General features: G+C 43.7%; 1 protein-coding gene across 1 annotated transcript; it reads right to left on the bottom strand.

Moving 5' to 3' along the window:
• Nucleotides 1-1,226: 1,226 nt before the first annotated feature.
• On the bottom strand, nucleotides 1,227-19,342 carry LOC115437499 (deubiquitinating protein VCIP135-like). The gene is made up of 5 exons (XM_030160698.1): nucleotides 18,405-19,342; nucleotides 16,641-17,053; nucleotides 13,238-14,720; nucleotides 6,441-6,527; nucleotides 1,227-6,185 (listed from the first exon to the last, which is right to left on the bottom strand). The coding sequence occupies exons 1-5, from the start codon at nucleotides 19,156-19,158 to the stop codon at nucleotides 5,428-5,430; spliced, it is 3,495 nt and encodes a 1,164-aa protein (XP_030016558.1). The 5' UTR covers nucleotides 19,159-19,342; the 3' UTR covers nucleotides 1,227-5,427.
• Between the last annotated feature and the right edge of the window lie 624 nt (nucleotides 19,343-19,966).

The raw sequence follows: 19,966 nt of genomic DNA, 5'->3' as shown, positions 1-19,966 counted from the left end.
TAGAGCCCGTCCGGTTCAGGGTCTGACCCAGGTGGAGACATGTGGACCAGGAGGGACCTGAACCAGGACCTGATGTTGGAGCTGGATTAAAACCAGATGAAGTCTAGAACCCCTAATGACATGAACAGCTGATTAAAACTAATCAATACCTAATAATAATAATAATAATAATAATAATAATAATAATAATAATAATATGATCCACCGTCCAATCAATAAGTCAATAACTGAGGTTTAACAGTTCATCTGCCCATTTTTAGTCATTTTATTTATTAATTTGGTTTTGTTCAGTTCGTTTTCTTGGGGAAAAAATGTAACAAAACGTAGAAAAATAAGAATAAACAAAATAATTTAAAACATGGAGAAAATAAGCAACAAGAGAAAGAAAAATGAAGGAAAAATAAATCACCAACAAAATGAACAAAAACAGCCAAAGTTAAAAAAATAACGTGAATAAAAAATAAATAAATCATAGCAACAGGAACAAATTAAGCCATAAACTGGGAAAAAAAAAAAAAAAAAATGTAGAAAAATAAGTAAAATAAGCAACAAAGTGAAACAAATAAAGAAAAGAAAAGAAATGAACAAAAATGAAAAAGAAAATTTACTAAATATCACGGTGAAAACGAGTGACAAAATTTAACAATAAAATGAACAAAATGCATTTTTAAAAAAAATAATAATAAAGGGGGGGGGGAGTAAAAACAAAAGAAGCCATAAACTGAATGAACTAAAAAAAATTTAAATAAAAATAAAATTTGCCATAAAAGGAGAAGAAAAAAAAGTTATTTATAATCGTCACACTTTGGAATCTGTAGTTTTATGTTGAAGTATTGACATAAAACAGTTGTAAAATTCCATAAAACGAGGTGAGTTTAGTTTTTCAGGTGTAGAAGTTTAACATTTGTTTAGTTGCTGTTTTTTGTTTTTTAACATTAATGTCCATTTTTGGGCTGAAAAATGATCGAAGCTACAGTTTTGAAAGAAGCGGTGATGATCCAAACGGTTCGAGTCCAGATCCAGTCGAATTATCAGCTGGTTCCATGTCCAGTCACAGGTTATGTCTGTGTTGAGTTTAGTCTGTTTATAGTTTATATTTAAGTGATGACATTTATCAACTTTTTTCTGTTCTAAACTATTGATAATCTATTGATCTGTAATTAAACATAACTGGACAGGATGAGGTCGTTTTAGAACAAATCTGTCAGTGACGACAAAGAAACAAGTGAAGGAAGTGATTTTATTGTTGGGGTTGAAAATTATTCATCACACATGCAAACAGCGATGTGAAAGCCGTGTATCATCAATAGTTTATTAGCACGGGAGAGAGAGAAGTTAAAAAAAAAAACAAACAACTAAATTAAAAAAAAACGGAAGGAGCTCAACAATCTGTGTTTCTGTACATTTCCAAATATTCTACAGTATGTACGATTATACAAGTGCATCCATCCTGTCATTAGTGCAGCAGCACCGCTAAAGTCCACGTCTGGGACAGGAGGGGCGTCCGAGCCAAGCTGACCGACCAGCTGACCAACGGACTGACCCATGGACCAACGGACTGACCCACAGACTGACCCATGGACCAACGGACTGACCCACAGACTGACCCACGGACCAATGGACTGACCCACGGACCAAAGGACTGACCCACAGACTGACCCACGGACCAACCAACCAACTCATGGATCAACCAACCAACAGACTGGACCAATGACTGACCCATGGACCAATAGACTGACTGACTGACCAGTTGACCCTCAGACTGACCCATGGATTAACCAACCCATGGACCAATAGACTGACTGACTGACCAGTTGACCCTCAGACTGACCCATGGATTGACCAACCCATGGATCAACGGACTGAACAATGGACCAGTGGACCAACTGACTGACCCATGAACCGACAGCCTGCTCCATGGATGGACCGACTGACGGACTGACCGATGGACCGACAGACTGACCATGGACTGACCAACCAACCCATGGATCATCCGACCAACGGACCGACCAACTGATCCATGGACCAATGACTGACCCATGGACCCATGACTGACCCATGGACCAACGGACTGACCAATTGAACCACGGACTGACCCATGGATCAACGGACTGACCGACTCACCCATGGACCGACCAACTGACCCATGGATCAATGGACTAACTAACTGACCCATGGACTGACCGACTGACCCACGGATCAACGGACTGAAAGATGGACTGACCCATGAACTGACCAATGAATTGACCCCTGGACCGACAGACTGTTCCATGGATGGACTGACCAGTGGATAGACTGACAGACTGACCCATGGATTGACTGATGGACTGACCTGTGGACCGACAGACGGACGGAACGACCAATGCCAAAACCCCTTCTCTCTTTCAAAACGCTCAGTCTGACGTTTGTTCATCTCCACGATCGAATAAAACGACAGAACTCACAAATTCACACGAAAAAGAAACATGTAAATGTTATGGCTGATGTGACAGAAGCCACAGGGCATTCTGGGAAACAACAGGATACAGAAAAGCTTTTGATGAAGCTGATTTCCTTAGTTTATGGAGAAATTTAAGATGAAGGTTTGACATATGAGATGAACTGGTCATTTACAGAACGTCTTTAACAAAACACTGAACTTCAGGAAACATACGTCCTAAAAAAGTCAAAGATTTCATGGACGTTAACGTACTTTTGCAGCCGTAACGTTAATGATCCAACTGACATTGGACCGATTTCATCTCCTTTTTCACCTCAGACTCTAACTCTGAGTGTTCCTCATGTTTGCAGGCGTTCAGTGATGGATCTTTATTATTATTCTTGTTATTATTCTACTCCTTAAAAAAACGTCTGATTAATTTCATAGCTTGAGGTGACGATGAAAAGAAGAGAGAAAGCTGTGACCACAATGAAGTGAAGTCCCGTCCGACGTGCCCTGTGGTGGAAAAGTGCTTTGGGAACCCTGTTGGAGTCCTGACCTCTGAGGCATTTGCAGAAGGTCGAGGACGGTTTGACCGTGGAAGTTCAGTGACGTTTGCATAGGTCAGCTGACACGAACCCAATGCGTTAAGGGGCAGAGGCCCCGCCCCCCTCTGTTCATTTGTCATCAGGTCGCTGCTCCTCAAACCCACTTTTCTGGACTTTTAATTATTTATTTATTTTTCTTTGTCATTGAAATCAAAACGACCCTTACGTTCATAAAAGATGTTAAACACACCAGGGTTCAACTGTCGTCCTGGACGTTCTCCAGCAGAGGGCGCTGTTTACCCACTATTGGGTTCTGCCTCTGCAGTCTCTGTTGGTTTGGGTTCGTCAACTACAGCTCCCATGAGGCTTTGTGGTGCTCAAGGCATCATGGGATGTGGAGTTTCTCCTGTACTTTCAGGAGGATCCTTCAAATCATCTTCACATAAACTTTTTTTTTACAGTTGAATGCACTGGTTTTCATTAGTTTTCTTTATTTTTTTTTTTTCATTTCACTTAATTGTGACAAAACACCATTTCAACGCCAACATCTGAAGTTCCAACATAAGTTCCAAATGTTGTTCAGTGGCTGATGTAAGAACACAAATCAGTCCCATCTCAGTGTTTTTAACTCGACTAACATTCAGTTCAACCAGTTTCTAATGAAGCCAATTCACTTCAGTTCAACCAGCCCGACGTTATTCAATCATTTACTGCCACAGAGAACGAAAGAAACCAGAAAATAATCATGTCGCCGCTATTAAAGAACAGAGACTTTTTGGTGGGAAATAAACTCAAACATGGATAAAACAGCGGCTGATGGATCTATGATCTCAACTAGAATTATTGAGTTTGAAGGGAAGTAAGTGGACAGAAAACAAAACCTCCATTTGAATCCTACATGTACCAATACGAACAAATCTGGGAACAAACCACAAAAAATCAAGTAAATTACAGTTAATTTCCTGCTTTGTTCTGTGTTTTCAGCTCAATAAACTCCTTCTTTTTGCTTCAAATCATTTCCATTATAACATTATAATTGGTTATTAATAATTAGTATCGTATTATTTTATGGAAATGGGAAGTTTTTACTTTAATTTGTGTTTTGAATTTAAAGGAACCTAAACCCATCAGTACATGTGATATATGTGTGATATTCAGTGGACAGTGAACACACCATGAGGTTTAAATAAAGGATCAAGCGAACCCTGCAGCTGCTGTTCCTCCGTTAACCTGTAGGTGGCACCGTGCAGCGACGGAGGAGGGGATGAAGGAGTCTGGCCGTCGGTCACAGATACCCAGAGACGCACGGTGAAAGCAGGTTTCGGTGATGAAGGCGTTTACGCGTTTGCGGAGGCGGTGCACTTGTCGCGGCGTGCGCTTTGACGGAAGCGTGTTAGCGGGACGAGCGGCCGTGGTCATGTGACCTGCGGCTCCGGTAAGACTCGGAGGATTCTTCTATCTACAGGAACGCAACCCACACCGTGGGCTTTTCAACCTCTCAGAGCAAGTAACGGCACGTGATGTAAAAACACAAGCATTCAGGGACGAGAAGGTGAAGTACAGCACGCCTCGACCTCCGTGGATGTCAGGGGGAGGGGTCATGGTCAAGAGGTCACAGTCCAAGGGTCATGGTCAAGTGGTCACAGTCAAAGGGTCACGTCCAGGGGTCATGGTCCGGGGCTTTGACAAGATGTCGTCCATGTATGACTTCCTTTGTCCAACTTACATCAACTGGAATTGGCAAAAAATGAACAAACTGTTGGAACTGAAACGGCGCCGGTCCAGTTACGGGGACATCAACTGTTCATCATTTACTACGTTACGCTGCGGCCTCAGGTCACATGAGGCAGGAAGGGGAATGGGTTTAACAGCTCCATCTGTTTGTTCTACTTAAAAAGCTGGACTTGGCTGTTGGCGTTGGAGTCGAAGGGACCGAAACGAGACGACCAGATGGACAATAAACAGGAAGTTCATGGCATAATGAACTGATGCTGTGCTACAGTTTGTCAAGTCGTCACTTAATGCAGTGTTTTTACATCAACTGTTGTTACGCGTGTTTTTAGTGCGAAAGTTAGATACGTAGAGGCGGGCTGGGAATCACAGGGTCAAAGGTCACCACTCAGGCCACTCTGCGATAAATTGTAAGACAATCGTGTACGATTCATCATCAACGGAAGGAAAACTTTAACCCTGAAAAGGCAGGAATCGTTCTGTGAAAGCAGGACTGGATCGAACGCTGTTTCCTGTCCGACGCAGCCGAGGGGGGAGGGGCGTGACACGGGACCGATGATGGATCGCACAATGTGTCACAATGAAACGCCGTCCATCCATCCCTTTCCGGCCGCTCTGTGCTCATGCAGTAAAGACGACGAAACACGATGAAGACCGAAGCTGTCTGATCCGACTCGAGGCCATGTGACCCCGGCGGCGGCCGGCGGCGCGGGGGAGCGTTCAGGAGCATCAGGAGTGATCCATGGGCTCGGTGGCGTTGCTCTGCCCGGCGTCCTGACTCTCCATCTCCTCCGGCTCCTCCGCCTTCGCCTCCAGTTTCCCGGCCGCGGGCGGAGCTTCGGCTGTGGGCATCTTAGTCCCGGCTGTCCGCTCCTGGCTGGCCCCGCCAGCTGCCCCCGCGGCGGCGTCCTGCTGCTCCCTCAGGTGCCGCTCCATGGAGGCCTGGATGGACGACACCATCTCCTGCAGCTTCCGACGCTGCTGCTCCATCAAGCCGGGGTCGAGGCCGCGGCCGTCCTTCATGGTCACAAAGCCCGGCGCCATGCGCACCAGCTCCCGGGTGGCGTCCTCGGGGATGTCTGACAGGTCCGGGGGTCCTCGGGACACGCTTGCGCTGAGGTCCACGCCGCTGCTGTGCTGACGTGTGATTGGCCGGTGCTCCGGAGGAGAGGAGCCTCCGGTGCTGCCCAGCGAGTGGCCTTTTCCCTGGAAGGCGGTGACATTCTGCAGCTGCTCCTTCTTCCGCACCACACCGCCGCTGCCCAGTCGCAGGACGCCGTGCGACGGGCTGCCCTCTCTGCTGCCCCTGGTGGCCGTCTCGGAGCGCAGCTGGACCAGCGCCTCCTTCACCAGCTCCTCCACATCGGGGCCCACGGGAAAGTGACCGGCGGCATCCACGCAGAGCTCCAGACGGTCCTCGGCGGCGTTGTAGACAAACGTCTTCCCCGTCAGGTGAGGCAGTGTGCAGTGTTTCCCGTCCATCAGACCTGGGACGCACGAGAAGCAGAGACAGGAAATGAAAAGTCAGTCCGAGGAAACATCTGCAAACTCCACATATGGAATCAGATCCTTCCACGATCTGATGACGGCCACGATACCAATGCCGTCACAAAGACCGTCGACGAAACATTAAAGAACAAACCTGCAGTAACTATGAACAGATGTGATTTAAATCTATAACTGTAATAATAGGATGATACATAATAATAATGATAATAATAATAATAATAATAAACTCGTACCCATGTCCTTCTTGACGATGCTGTAGAAGACTCCGCCCTGTTGGAATAGGTGTGGCAGCTTCTTTGCGTACGACCAAACATCCTCACCTGGAACAAACACAAACACATTCATCAGTGTGTGTTTTACAGAGTTTCTGCAGACCAGGGGGTCAAACATACGGACCTAAACTGGCCCCCCAAGGGTCCGATCCACCCCAAAGTGCAAACATCCCACTGAAGACATGTCACAGTTAAAGGTGTTGAACTGGTTTGAGTTCAGGTTCAACATTCAGACCAATATGATCAACAGTAAAATAATAGAATAATGACCCCAGAAATAATGACAACTTTACATTTTTCTCTGTTTTAGCACAAAACAGTAATAAATTATGAAAATATTTACATTAATTATCCTTCAACAATAAAACGTGATCAATAACCTGAACAAATATGAGCAACCTGAAATGTCTAAAGAAAATTCAGTGTAATTTTAACAATATTCTGATTGTTATTAAATGTTTGGTGTATTTGTTGATCTGATCTGTCATGAACATGAACGATAAACGGAGGCAGAGTATTCTTACAATTGCACAGATTTTTCTTCAGAAACTTCCGTTTTTTCAGGTTGTTCCCATCTTTTTTGTTTTGTTTGTAAATGTAAATATTTTCATTATTAAAAAAATGTTTTGCACTAAAACAAAGACAAACATCTGCAGTTGCAACGTGATATCATGAATTGCGTACAGATAACGCGCCACTTTTAACTGGCATGTTATCTGTACACATTATAAGCTTTCAGCGTGTAGATTTATGCCACGTAAAATAGCACACCATTAGCGCAATTAGCGGCTAGTGTGATTAGCGGTTAGGGTTAGGATTAGTGGTTAGCAATTAGTGGCTAGTGCACTGACACACCATCATACGGTGTTAAATAACACGCAAAAGGATGAAAATGCATACGTATAGCACGCCAAATGCAATAAACTGGCGTCACATACAGCACAATTTCATGAGATCAGTCTGTCAGTTGTGTTTATTTATACAGTCGTGGAAAAAATGATTAGACCACCCCTGGTTTTCTTCAGTTTCTTGTTCATTTTAATGCCTGGTCCAACTAAAGGTCCATTTGTTTGGACAAATACAATGATACCAACAAAAATAGCTCATAGTAGTTTAATTTAACAGCTGATATCTATCCATTTAACATGTTTTCTTGATAATAACTCAGATCACTTCAGTTCTGCCATCAGTATCTGCAACAGTAACAGTGCTTTTATTCATTCCATGTTTTCTGTTCTGTCTGTTTTAGTCACATGACACACACAGGAGTTAGGACTGGATTGCATAACTATTGTTTTTGATGACTTCGGATGGTCTAATCCAGGGCTCTCAAACTCATTTTCTTTCAGGTTCTATATTCAGCCCAATTTGATCTCCAGTGGGCCAGACCAGTAAAATAATAACAGAATAACCTATAAATAATGACAACTCAGAATTTTTGTCTTTGTTTTAGTGCAAAAAACCCCCATTAAATTATGAAAATACTTACTTTTATAAACTATTCAAACAAAAAAGATGTGAATAACCTGAAAAAAACAGAAATTTCTTAAGAAGAATCAGTGCAATTTTAACAATATTCTGCCTCCACTTCTCATTTGTCCATGTGCATTCTGGATCAGATCTACAAAGACACTAAACACTGAGGAACAGGAAGAAAAGAGTTCAAATTTATATATTTATATATTTATTTATAATTTCTGTTCAGGTTATTCACATTTTATTGTTACAGGATAGTTTGTAAATGTAAATATTTTCATAATTTAATGTTATTTTTTGCACTAAAACAAAGACAAATACTTGAAGTTGTCATTATTTATAGACATAATGTAATAATATTTTTTTCACATCAAACCCAGAAGAAAATCTGCAGTCATTCTTTTTTGTAGGTTATTCTGCTGTTATTATTTGACTGTAGATCATATTGGTCTGTATGTGAAACCTGAATTAAAGTGAGTTCCACAGCCTGGACTGTGGAATTTTTACACTTTGTAAATTCATCCCAGGGGTCGGATTGGAACCTTTGGGGGGGACGCATTTGGCCCCCGGGGCGCATGTTTGAGAGTCCTGATCTAATCACTTTTTCCGCAACTGTTTGTGTGTGTAAATACATGTAGATCAGCCCAATTGATTTAAAACTGGGTCAGACCAATAAAATAATAACATAATAACCCATAAATATTGACAGCTCCACATTTTTCTCTTTGTTTTAATGTAAAAAAAATAAAATAAAAATAACAGTAAATTATGAAACTGGTCTATTGATGGTCTCATCCTTTTTTCTGCGACTGTAGGTTTTTTCTGTTATTGGTCTGGACATGAACTTGGCCTGAATGTGGAACCTGGAGCGTCCCCGATGTGGATGAAAACATCTGAACATACAGTACGTTGCTTTTTTTCATCTGATTTCACATGTTGATCCAGGACAGAAGCAGACGCCGTTCATTATCTGGATCTGACGTGTTCCTGCGGCCAATGCTTTGTTGTTGTTTTTTTTTTTATCTCCTGAGCAGGACCCTACTGAGCGCGTGCCACGGCGGACAGGAAGTGCAGCGTCAGGCTCAAAGTGCACACCAAAGCGTCCTGAATGTCGACGGACGCGCGCCCTGTTTATCTGAACGCAGCCACGACCTTTGACCCCGCTGGCAGGGGAGACGCCTGAGTCAGCACGGCGCGGTGTTTGCGTTTGGTCCGGTTCGGAGCCAGCGAACTGAATCGTTTTTGCAGAAACGAGTCGAGTCGTGGTGGATTTGAACGGCCGAGCAGGAAAAACGCTGACATCATCCACAGCGATGAAAACACAGGATTAGATCAGAAACCAGATCAGTGGAGAAGATTTAACCCTTACACACCCAGAACTGTTCCCAAACGAACTCTTCTTTAGATTTAACCTTTAGTCAATGATTTAAAACCATTCATTCTAATATTATCCTCATTATTCAGCATTTTTCAGTGTAAATCATATATTTTCCTATATTTAATTCACGGATCATTTAGATGTTCATTAAAGCTCAGACTAAAGTTGATGGTTATTATATTAGAAACAGAGAAAACTGGAGACAAAGCCAAATCTTTTTTTTTTTCTTCAATTTTGTTCAGTTTGTGGCTTATTTTGTTCTTGTGGCTGATTGTTTTTTGTCATTTTTTTATTGATTTGGTTCATTTCATTGATTATTTTTGGCTGTTTCTGTTCATTCTGTTGTCCGTTTTATTATTTTTTCTTAAATTTTGTTCAGTTTGTGGTTTATTTTGTTCTTGTTGTTGATGATTTTTTGTAATTATTGATTTGGTTCATTTTATTGATTATTTTTAGCTGTTTCTATTCATTTTGTTGCCCGTTTTATTATTTTTTCTTAAATTTTGTTCAGTTTGTGGTTTATTTTGTTCTTGTTGTTGATGATTTTTTGTAATTATTGATTTGGTTCATTTTATTGATTATTTTTAGCTGTTTCTATTCATTTTGTTGCCCGTTTTATTATTTTTTCTTAAATTTTGTTCAGTTTGTGGTTTATTTTGTTCTTGTTGCTGATTATTTTTGGTCATTTTATTGATTACTTTGGCTGTTTCTGTTCATTTTGTTGCCTGCTTTATTATTTTTTCTTCAGTTTTGTTCATTTTGTAGCTTATTTTGTTCCTGTTACTTATTATTTTTGTTAGTTTTAAAATGTATTTTATTGATTACTTTGGCCATTTCTGAGTTTTTTTTTTGTTTTGTTTTGCTTATTTTACTTCATTAATCAGATTTTGTTCCTGGTTAAATAATAGCTAATTACACTGGTCTATGAATAAAATGCTTCCAGAATAAAAGTAGTTAAACTTGACCAAATTTGAGTCACTAATACAGACTAATCCAGTCCTAAATGTTGGTTGGTTGTAGTTTCTCAGATACAGTCTGGGGCCAAAATGTGAAATTGGAGAATTAATGAAAGAATGGGTTTAATTCTAAAGGAATATTAGTGTCAGATCTACTTCAAAACACTGTCTGCACATGACAATACATTCACTTTACAGGTTCTCTCAGTGGAACATTTATAAATCTATTGGATAAATTAACATAAACTAACATATATATGTAATAACACATGATCACATATATTAAAACATGAGCTAAACATGACTTCTATCATTTTTTTCTGATTCATCTTATTAAAGTATGTCAGATTTAACACATTTAATGTCTGAAGCAGATATTTACTAAGACATTGTAGAACAGTGAAATACAAACAAGTGGTTCCAGGTACAACAAGCCCTGTCCCTCACATGTATTGTATCTTATTTTGTCGTGGATCCAGCTGATGTCATCATGTCTATGCTTGTGCTGATGTCATATCAATTGCTTCTATATATGTGCCAAGTTTGAAGTAAATTGAAACAAAATTTGTTTTTATAGACTTGAGAGATTTTGCCCATTATACAATGTCATATCATGAATTGTGTAAATATACACATCGCTTTTAATTGGCGTGTTATCTGTATGCATTATAAGCTTTCCGCAAGTATGTTCACCCCGTGTCAAATACCACGCAATGAGCAGTTAGGGTTATGAAAAGAGAGAGAGAGAAAAAGAAGAGAGAAGAGAAGAAAAAAGAAGAAAACGAGAGAAATTTTAGAGAAGAAAGACAAAAGAGAAAAGAAGAGAAAATAGAAAAAGGAAAACAAAGAAGAAAAAGAAGAGGAAAAGAGAACGCGAAAAAAGAAGTAGAAAAAAAGGGAGAAAAAGAAGAAAGAAAGAAGACAAAAAGAGAAAGTAAAAGAAAGAAGAAAAAGAAAAGAGAGAAAGATGAGAAGAAAGACGAAGAAGAGAGAAAAGAAGAGACAGAAGAAAAAAGTTAGATTTATGTGAACTGGAGGTCTTGGCGTAAATTGACATTTGATCAAATGGCGCTGGTGAAAGGTTGAAAATGCGTACGTAGAACACGCTAAATACCATAAGAACTGCTGTGACATACAACGTGATTTCATGAGATCAGTCTGGATTATAAGTCAATGGGGAAAAAAAATATATATAAAAAGACGAAACATAAAAAATGTGAACTTTGACCTACTTTTCCCAAAATGTAATTACATCTGCTCTGGGTCAGTGGTAATCTACAAACCCAATTTGGTCTGAATTCAACCGATAGATTTACTGCGAAAGTGTAAACAAACAAACAAACTGAACCAAAAACAATAGCCCTTGCCTCCCCTTTGGGGGGGGGGGGGGGGGAGTCCTGACAGGACTGGACCTGAACAGGCCTGGACCCGAACAGGACTGGACTCGAACAGGACTGGACCCGAACAGGACTGGACCTGAACAGGCCTGGACCCGAACAGGACTGGACTCGAACAGGACTGGACCCGAACAGGACTGGACCCGAACAGGACTGGACTCGAACAGGACTGGACCCGAACAGGACTGGACTCGAACAGGACTGGACCTGAACAGGACTGGACCTGAACAGGACTGGACTCGAACAGGACTGGACTCGAACAGGACTGGACCTGAACAGGACTGGACCTGAACAGGACTGGACTCGAACAGGACTGGACCTGAACAGGACTTGTGCTGTTTTCATTTGTGTGGACGTTGCATCTTTTCTCTCTTTTTGGCTGAATCCTGCTTTGAGCCTCATCCAAAATGAGTGTGACTCCATTAAAATGACAAACGGCACTGGACCAGTACCGACCACCAGACCGGGACGGCCCACACCAGGTCCGGATCAGACATGTACTGAATGGTGCTTTTTACGGCGTGCAGTTCGACAGACGGCTCTGATTAGTTTGACTGTTGTTTTTTTGCAGCACTGGAACGGAAGCTGCAGTGAAATGGAGTGAAGGTGAAGCAGAACCAGGGTCAGGTTACAGAAACTGAAGATGGACGGACATGCAGCAAATGTTATCAAAGCCACAGACACATTCTCTGAACTACAGTGAGACACCGCAGGAAGTAGAATTAATGTCATAACGTTAGCGTCATGTTATAACGGTCTAATTCAAACACAAATGGACCTCAGTCTGTGGACCCATTGAATCCAGGTGTTTCTGTTCTAGCAGGGGTCTGGGATCCAAAACAATAAGGACTAATGTCAGAATGGAGTTTGATATTACGGGATAAATCTCCTATTGATTATTAATATTGATGTTTCTGTGTCTGATCCTCCTGAACAGGACATCTGACAGCTGGAGACATGATGTGTCCACATATTTATGTCCACAGAGTTGAGAAACATCAGTATTTTGGTGTAGTTTAATGGTAGATTTTTCTTCCTCAGTCAGAAGTGACGACAGTAGATGGAAATTATTATTTACAGTCAGAGCAGGAAAAATATTAGAGACATTTAGAGAAAGAACACTGAAAATCAGAATCATGGAGAAAAAAACAAAACAAAATCAATGTTGAGAGAAATTCAGTCCAAACCATCTGTGAGTCATTTTAGAAAAAAATTAAACCCAAACGAACCAGTGCACTGATATCTATCCCATAATATAAAAGTATATTCTGACATTAGTCCTTATTGTTTTGGATCCCACAGCCCTGTTACAAAAGAAACACCTGGATTCAACGGCTCCACAGACTGTGGCCCATCTGTGTCTGAGTTAGACAGTTATGGTCCGAGGCCAACGGTGCCTGATCCAGTAGAACCGCTCAAACTGCGGGTCAGCGCTGGCGTGAATTTAAATCTGTTTTGTTTGATTCATATTGAACTGGTTCCTTTGCTTCGTCTGAATTCTGACCTGATCAGTAAAATAATCAATATTTCGTCCATCGTTTCGCTTCTTACCCATCAGTGTTGCTAGGAGACAGAGGGACGACATCTCAAGGTCAATGCTGTCCTGGAGTTCGCGGCTGCTCATCCTGCCAGTCGTGGCGGCGTCCTCGCTCTTCGCGGCATGCAGGGCGGAGTGTGAGCTGGACGCTCGGGGGATGGAGGGGGCGGGGCTCTTGTCCTCGGCGCCCCGCAGGATCTCCACCGTCACCCTGTCGCCGTGCTGCAGCGCCACCGGCTCATTCTCCTCACCGTCCTTCGGGGGAGGCAGCTCTTTGGGAGGGAACCCATATCGGATGCACTGCTGCGCCACCGCCACACCAAACTGGTTGGCGACGCTCCTCTGCAACTCGGAGAAGGTGGTGTGGGCCTGAAGGGTGAGCATGGCCTGTCTGCCGTCACTGGTGGTCACGCGGATCTTCTTCTCCTTATTGGACGAGGAGGGGGAGGAGGACTTGGTGGGTGTGGCCGGAGCTGAAGAGGAGGAGGTTTCTGGCGATCCACCGGGGGAGGGCGTCCGGCCGCGGCCCTTCTGCTCCTGCTTCAGCTTGTCAGTGCGTCTCCTCTGGGCGGTGGAGGCCTGCTCGCTGATGCTCTGCTGGAGGCTGCGCTCTGCCCGGCTCATCGTCAGCTCCTCTTTATGGAGCGTCTTCGCCTTCTGACCCGTCAGGATGATCTTGGTGGGCGGCTGCGGGTCGGCTGGCGGCTGCGTCTCCACCGTATCAGTGAGACGCTGCGCGTGGGCCCCGTCGATGGACACTGGGTTGTACTCGTCCGGGTTCTTCTTGGCCGTGTGATGCAGGATGGTGTTGACCACTTTCTGTACCAGGATCTCGCTGCCGAACTCGCCGGGGAAGTGTTTGGTGACGAGTTTCATGGCCACGTCATACACGTTGCTATTTAATGACGGATCTGTCTCATACTGGAACCAGTACACCGTCTCCCTCACCACCCGACCGCCCCACTCCAGCGTGATGGGGAACGCCTCTGGGAGGTTGTCGTACTCCTTCCCCTCCCAGAAGTGTTTGAAGCCACACCCACACTTCCCCCCCTGGGAGCGGCTGTTGGTTCTGTCCCCGTCCAGGTAAACCACCGACCCGTTTCCGCGGATGTGGCGGACTGAGGTGCCGTGACACCAGTTGCAGGTGTTGAGGGAGCTGAGTTTGTAGTCGGGGACGAGGCCGTCCCTCTGGGGGTCGTAGGAACACACCACGTTGTTGAGGGGGAAGCTGTAGTTCTTGTCCGGCCGCAGTTGGCCATGCGTGGATTTGGCGAGGTTATAGAGTTTCCCGCCAGGAACCAGCCACTCCGGTGGCACGTGGAGCTCCGACAGGGCGCCGCAGATGAGGCAGCGGTGCAGCCGGTTCTCCATCACCGACTTCTTGGCGGCCTCTGTCACCTCCTCAGGCTGGATGCCGATCACACCGGTGCGTCTGTAGACGTACTGGTGCACGTCGGCCACCAACGATGGGTGGATACTGTGCTTCTCCATGAACACCTGAGGACCGACAACAAACTCAGGTCATTTATATACGTGGGAGGTTGGAGACAGAGTCGCCGCCTTTGACTGGTGCAATTTTCATTTATAACAGAGCGATGGGACATGTGGGACAGATTCAGCCCCCGAACACACTCTGAATACAGACACAGAACATTCAAGACAAGAACTGACAGGTTTAAGAACAGTTTTTACCAACAGCAGTTACAACAAATACAGACAAACACATGTGACGTGTGTGGGGTTTTATAAGGGACCAATGCAATAAGAGAGAGAGAGAGAGAGAGAGAGAGAGAGAGAGTGAGAGAGAGAGAGAGAGAGAGAGAGAGAGAGAGAGAGAGAGAGAGAGAGAGAGAGAGAGAGAGAGAGAGAGAGAGAGAGAGAGAGAGAGAGAGAGAGAGAGAGAGAGAGAGAGAGTGTAGTGTGTGTCCACACACAGCTGAATATTACAGTTTGTCATCCTTCTGTATTTTTACTCAGTGAACAGACTAGTGAAAACAGTCAGGTGATCTGACCAGTATTTTGGCAGATATTAGTCTTTTTTAATACAATATCCTTATAATCATGTTGGTGTGGCCAAAACGCTTTGATGTTGACTGCTGGACAAATGCGGTACAACATGCACAAATACACAACAGCATAAAAATGACCACATTTAGAACCTGTGGATCCCCACGGGTCAACGCACTAGTCTGTGTATACATCTGTTTTCTCTCTAGGCACTAAGGCCCAGTTTACAGCACAATGCTCTTGGATGAAAACAACAAAATTTTTGATCAGGCGTGCCTTTTGTTTAGACGGCAACAGTGTTTTTGGGGGGTTGAAAAGGCAGAAAAGTGAAACCACCTTCCAGAGGGGAAATCTTAAAAACGCTCCACTCTGGCGTCACCGTCTAAAGGGTTGAAAACTGCAGACGCGAGTACAAGAAAACAACAACATGTGGGATTATTTCCCTGACGGACCTTCAAGTTGCCCTAGCCTCTAATTTACATCCAAGAGTCGATTCACCAATTGTCATGTTCTGTTTCCTGTTTTGTGATTGCGTTTGGCACTAGGACAGAACAGGAATAGAAGTAGTTTGGTTCTAGGCAGGTGCTTGGTCTTGGTGGTGCTAATGCCTCCTGGTGTCCATACCACATCCATTAATAGGACATTTTACACACTGCTGCATGTCCCTCTGCATGCAGATTTTACCCCCTAAATGCACGTCTAAATACAGAATTAAAAGTGAGAACATAATGCCACTTGTGCATTTTTGGTTCAGATCGTTACCGTCTAAACTAGGGGTCTCAAACATGCGGCCTGGGGTCCAAAACCGGCCCGCCAAAAGGTCCATTCTGGCCTGCGGGATGATTTGCGAAGTGCAAAAATTACACTGAAGATATTAACAATGAATGGTGTTCAACTCATTTTAGGTTCCACATACAGACTAATATGATCTAAAGTAAAATAACAACATATTAACCTATAAATAGTGACAACTCCATTTTTCTAGTTCTAGGTTCAACTGGACTAGTGTTGCTTTTTTGAAGTAACACTAGTCCAGTTGAACCTTGAAGAACTGCCACGAAGAACAATGACCTGGACAAATGAGAAACTGAGAAATGCTACTTATTTTAGTTTCAAACTCCAAATTTTTCACAATATAATGTTTGTTACCAAATAATGCAATAGGTAAGTGAATGTTTTGTTTTGTTTTTTATTGCACTACAACAAAGAGAAAAAGTTGTCATTATTTATAGGTTACAATGCTATTACTTTACTGGTCAGGCCCACTGCAGATCCAGTTGAGCTGAATGCTGCCCTTGGAACAAATGAGTTTGACCCTCCTGGTCTAAACGTAGCCTAAGGCAGGGTTATTGTGTTAGTTTTGTTGCATATTTGAAATAAACCGAAGTGCGGTGAAGTGGAAAGGCCCACCTCCTCCATGGCGTTGACCAGCCTCATCAGGTACTTGTCCTGTAGACTGCGGTCTCCGCCAATCACGCAGCTGCCGTCGGGCTCCAGTTTGATGTACCTCCGGATCAGCTCCTGTGGAACACCCCAGGCTTTGGGCAGGAGGCGGGCCGGCAGCTTGGGCAGCACCGTGTTCTTGATGCCCACCAGAGGGATGTAGTGGTTGCGTCCGGAGCTGCTCCAGGCGATGCAGATGGGCTTGTTGAGCTTCCCGTCCTTCCCTTTGCACTGGTCCTCAGACACCAGGCCTGGCAGGAAGGTGGCCGAGTAGTCACCTGAGCTCCTCATCCCGCTGAGAGAGTCCAGCAGGATTATGGGCCGGTGGAGGACGTTGGCCAGGCCGAAGATGTGGATGTTACGCAGGCCCAGTGGCACACCTTAAGGGAGGACAAGGAAGGAAATATTATTCATCTACCAAGAAAACCCAGGTGGTGCTGAAGGATCTGACGGTTTCTCAGTTTGTAGAGGGTGGTTTGGATGAACGGTGGATTTACTTCAGCACTTTAGTTTAGGTATAGTTTGGTTTAAAACCCATTAAAACCTAAACATCCACCATCGAACTAAACCATCTACTGATCTAAACTGTTTAATTCCTGTTGATCCACTAATCCTATCAATCCATGTCAATAATTGGTGTCAAATACAGTTCTTCATCTTTTCATGGTCACCAGATATGACCATATTTGGACATTCAGAGGCTCCGTAGCTACCGTGGAAACACCGTCATCTTCTCCAACATTAATTCACCAGTCAAACCCTTCGAGTTGGATCAATGACAGTGGATGGACACACTGGGTTAATGTTCAGTTAATGACAGATTGGACTGAAAAAGGCACTGTTTATCTTCAGTTTCCTCTGTTTCTGATAGAATAACCTTCAACTTTAATCAGAGCTTTAATGAACATCTGCATGATCAGTGAATTAAATATAGAAAAATGCATGATTTTCACTGAAAATAAAACACAAAATAAAGAGGATACTACTATAATAAATTATTTAAAAAGGTTCAATACATAGAAAAGTTCTTCAGGGAACTGCCATAAATGTAGCACTGGGTCTTTATGAATTAAATAGTAATAAAGATTTTTTTTTTTTGTCTCAAACCAAGGCCTTAATCATCCTTAAAAGTTATCATTCATACTTAAAGGTTCTATGTTGTGTTTCGATGTTCAAATATTTTAAAAATGACCTAAATTCTCATTAGCGTTTATAATATAGATCTATGAAGTTTTTCCACATATGCCGATGTATTGGATTATGGAGAAATGAAGTGAATTTATTTCCACTGACGGGGTTGGGGGGATTTCTGTGACCACTAGAGGGAGTAGTGAGTCACTCTGAGGGTGAGAACCAGAAAGAAACAACTGTGATAAAGTGATCAAACTACAGTGGTGGTTTTTCCGCTGGACTCAGCTGGAAATGGACAGAATGGAGTTGGACGGTAAATGTCAGTGTTTCTTCTACATGGGTCTGTTTGATTCAGAGCCTTATGATGCTATAAAGTTATTATGGGATGTTCTCAGCGTTGCTAAGTTGCCGTTTGTTGATCCACAATTCAGACTAAGACTAATACTAACACTGCCTGTTAAAGGTACTTTTTCCATTCGCTGTCACCAAGTGTCTGTGCATTAAGTGTCATGAGTGAACTTGTGTGAATGGTGCGGAGCTCCATAAATCATGTGTCTGACGGATGGGACCCTCCACCTGAACACCTGAACACAGATTCACCTTCTGGGGGGATGAACAGGGGGTCGCACTCATTGATGATGTCCTCCCACTCCGCAGCGTCTATGAAGTCCTGGAACAGAGCCTTGTAGCGGTCCAGGTTCTGCTTGAAGTTCTGTTTGAGGTTCTCCCTCAGGGCGTGCCAGAACAGTTCCCTGCCCACCAGAGCCCTGGACACGGCGTGGACCAGGCAGTGTCCGTCCCCGTCCACGTGCACCGGGATGAGGCACTCCCTGCTGCCGTTGGCCTTCTTCACCTCCTCCAGGGTGTCGTGCAGGTAGATGAGGCTCCCGGACCGGTCCTTCCCGTAGCCCATGGTGGAGACGTGGTCCGGCTCGATAAGGAAAGCCCTGTCCCCCAGCAGGGAGCAGTCGAACATCTCGCCCTGGTTCATGTCCCGGAGCAGCTTGGCTTTGCCGGTCTGCTTGTCCATGCCGTACCGGGTGAGCACCGGGGACAGGAGCTTGCAGTGGTAGTTGGACAGCCCCATTACCTTGACCAGCTCCGTGCCTTTCTTCGGGGCCCCGGTGACGCCGAGCAGGGCGTTTCTGAGCAGATTGTGGAGCACCACATCTGGGTCCGTCACCTCCTCGACGTTCAGCAGGTTCTTCTGTTCGTGCCGCTGGCCGCACTCGGTGCATTCGATGCTAACGGAGCCGTGAGCGGGGAAGAACAGCCGAGCCTGACATTTGGGGTCTGGGCAGGTACCGGACAATATGCGCTTGTCCTTCTTCTTGGAGCTCTGCAGCAGCGACATGACGGGTGAACTAAGCTCAAAGTGTCCGCCCGCTTCACAAAATCATCTTAGTCACCGTCCGCCGAGGCTGTCAGCCGAGCTTTGAGTCCGCTAATGGCAGTTATTCACCAGAACAACACAAGAACAACACGGAAGCGGCTGTTTTTTCTTTAGCAACTGACCGTCACTGAACGTGCCTACGTAATGACGTCGCGGCCTGTGGGAGTTGTAGTTCTGTCCGTAGGCGGAAGAGGGGAAACCGGAAGTCGGTGTTGCGGTGGCGCCATTTTACTAGGGTTTTTTTTTCTCTTCTTCTTCTTTTTTTGTCATCAAGTTTAATGTAAAGAACATTCCAGGCGTAAATCCTTTTATAGGCAAATCCTCAACCAGTGTTTGTATTGTGTTTCTGTTGAATTAAAAAACAAACTAAAAAACAAAACAACTCATGGCATAAATTATTTTACAGGCGCCCCCTTGCGGATTGTTAAACCTCAACAAATGATTGTATTGTATTTTTGTTTAATTAAAAAAAAAAAAACATTTTACAAATCAAAACAGGAAGATGTGCAAAGGGAATAGGAGTGCTAAAAACACAAACGAATTAAAAACAGAAATGAAGTTAAACAGAAGCTAGGGCTTTTCCGTAAGTCCTATTTTTCAATAATATTTTTTTTTTAAATGCAGGCATTTGTCTTCTTGAAGAGATCCAGGCTTTTAAGAAATGAAGATACTCATTGTGAAAACCGCAAAATCTACGTTTTGTTTTCAAATATTTAGATTTGTGCATATGGAATTTAGCACGACCAGATACAATCTGCAACAACGGGAA

This window comes from Sphaeramia orbicularis, chromosome 17 (assembly GCF_902148855.1).
Source record: "Sphaeramia orbicularis chromosome 17, fSphaOr1.1, whole genome shotgun sequence".
Classification (NCBI taxonomy): Eukaryota; Metazoa; Chordata; class Actinopteri; order Kurtiformes; family Apogonidae; genus Sphaeramia; species Sphaeramia orbicularis.
This window is presented reverse-complemented; position numbering and strand designations above follow the sequence as displayed.

What these genes read in the sequence shown, in the direction of transcription:
- LOC115437499 (XM_030160698.1), bottom strand. Translation starts at nt 19,158, where the DNA reads ATGTCGCTGCTGCAGAGCTCCAAGAAGAAGGACAAGCGCATATTGTCC. An exon ending in CCTGTTCATCCCCCCAGAAG is followed by an intron (nt 17,054 to 18,404) that starts GTGAATCTGTGT and finishes TCCTCCCTTAAG; the next exon opens with GTGTGCCACTGGGCCTGCGT. An exon ending in TCTCCTAGCAACACTGATGG is followed by an intron (nt 6,528 to 13,237) that starts GTAAGAAGCGAA and finishes TGTTTGTTCCAG; the next exon opens with GTGAGGATGTTTGGTCGTAC.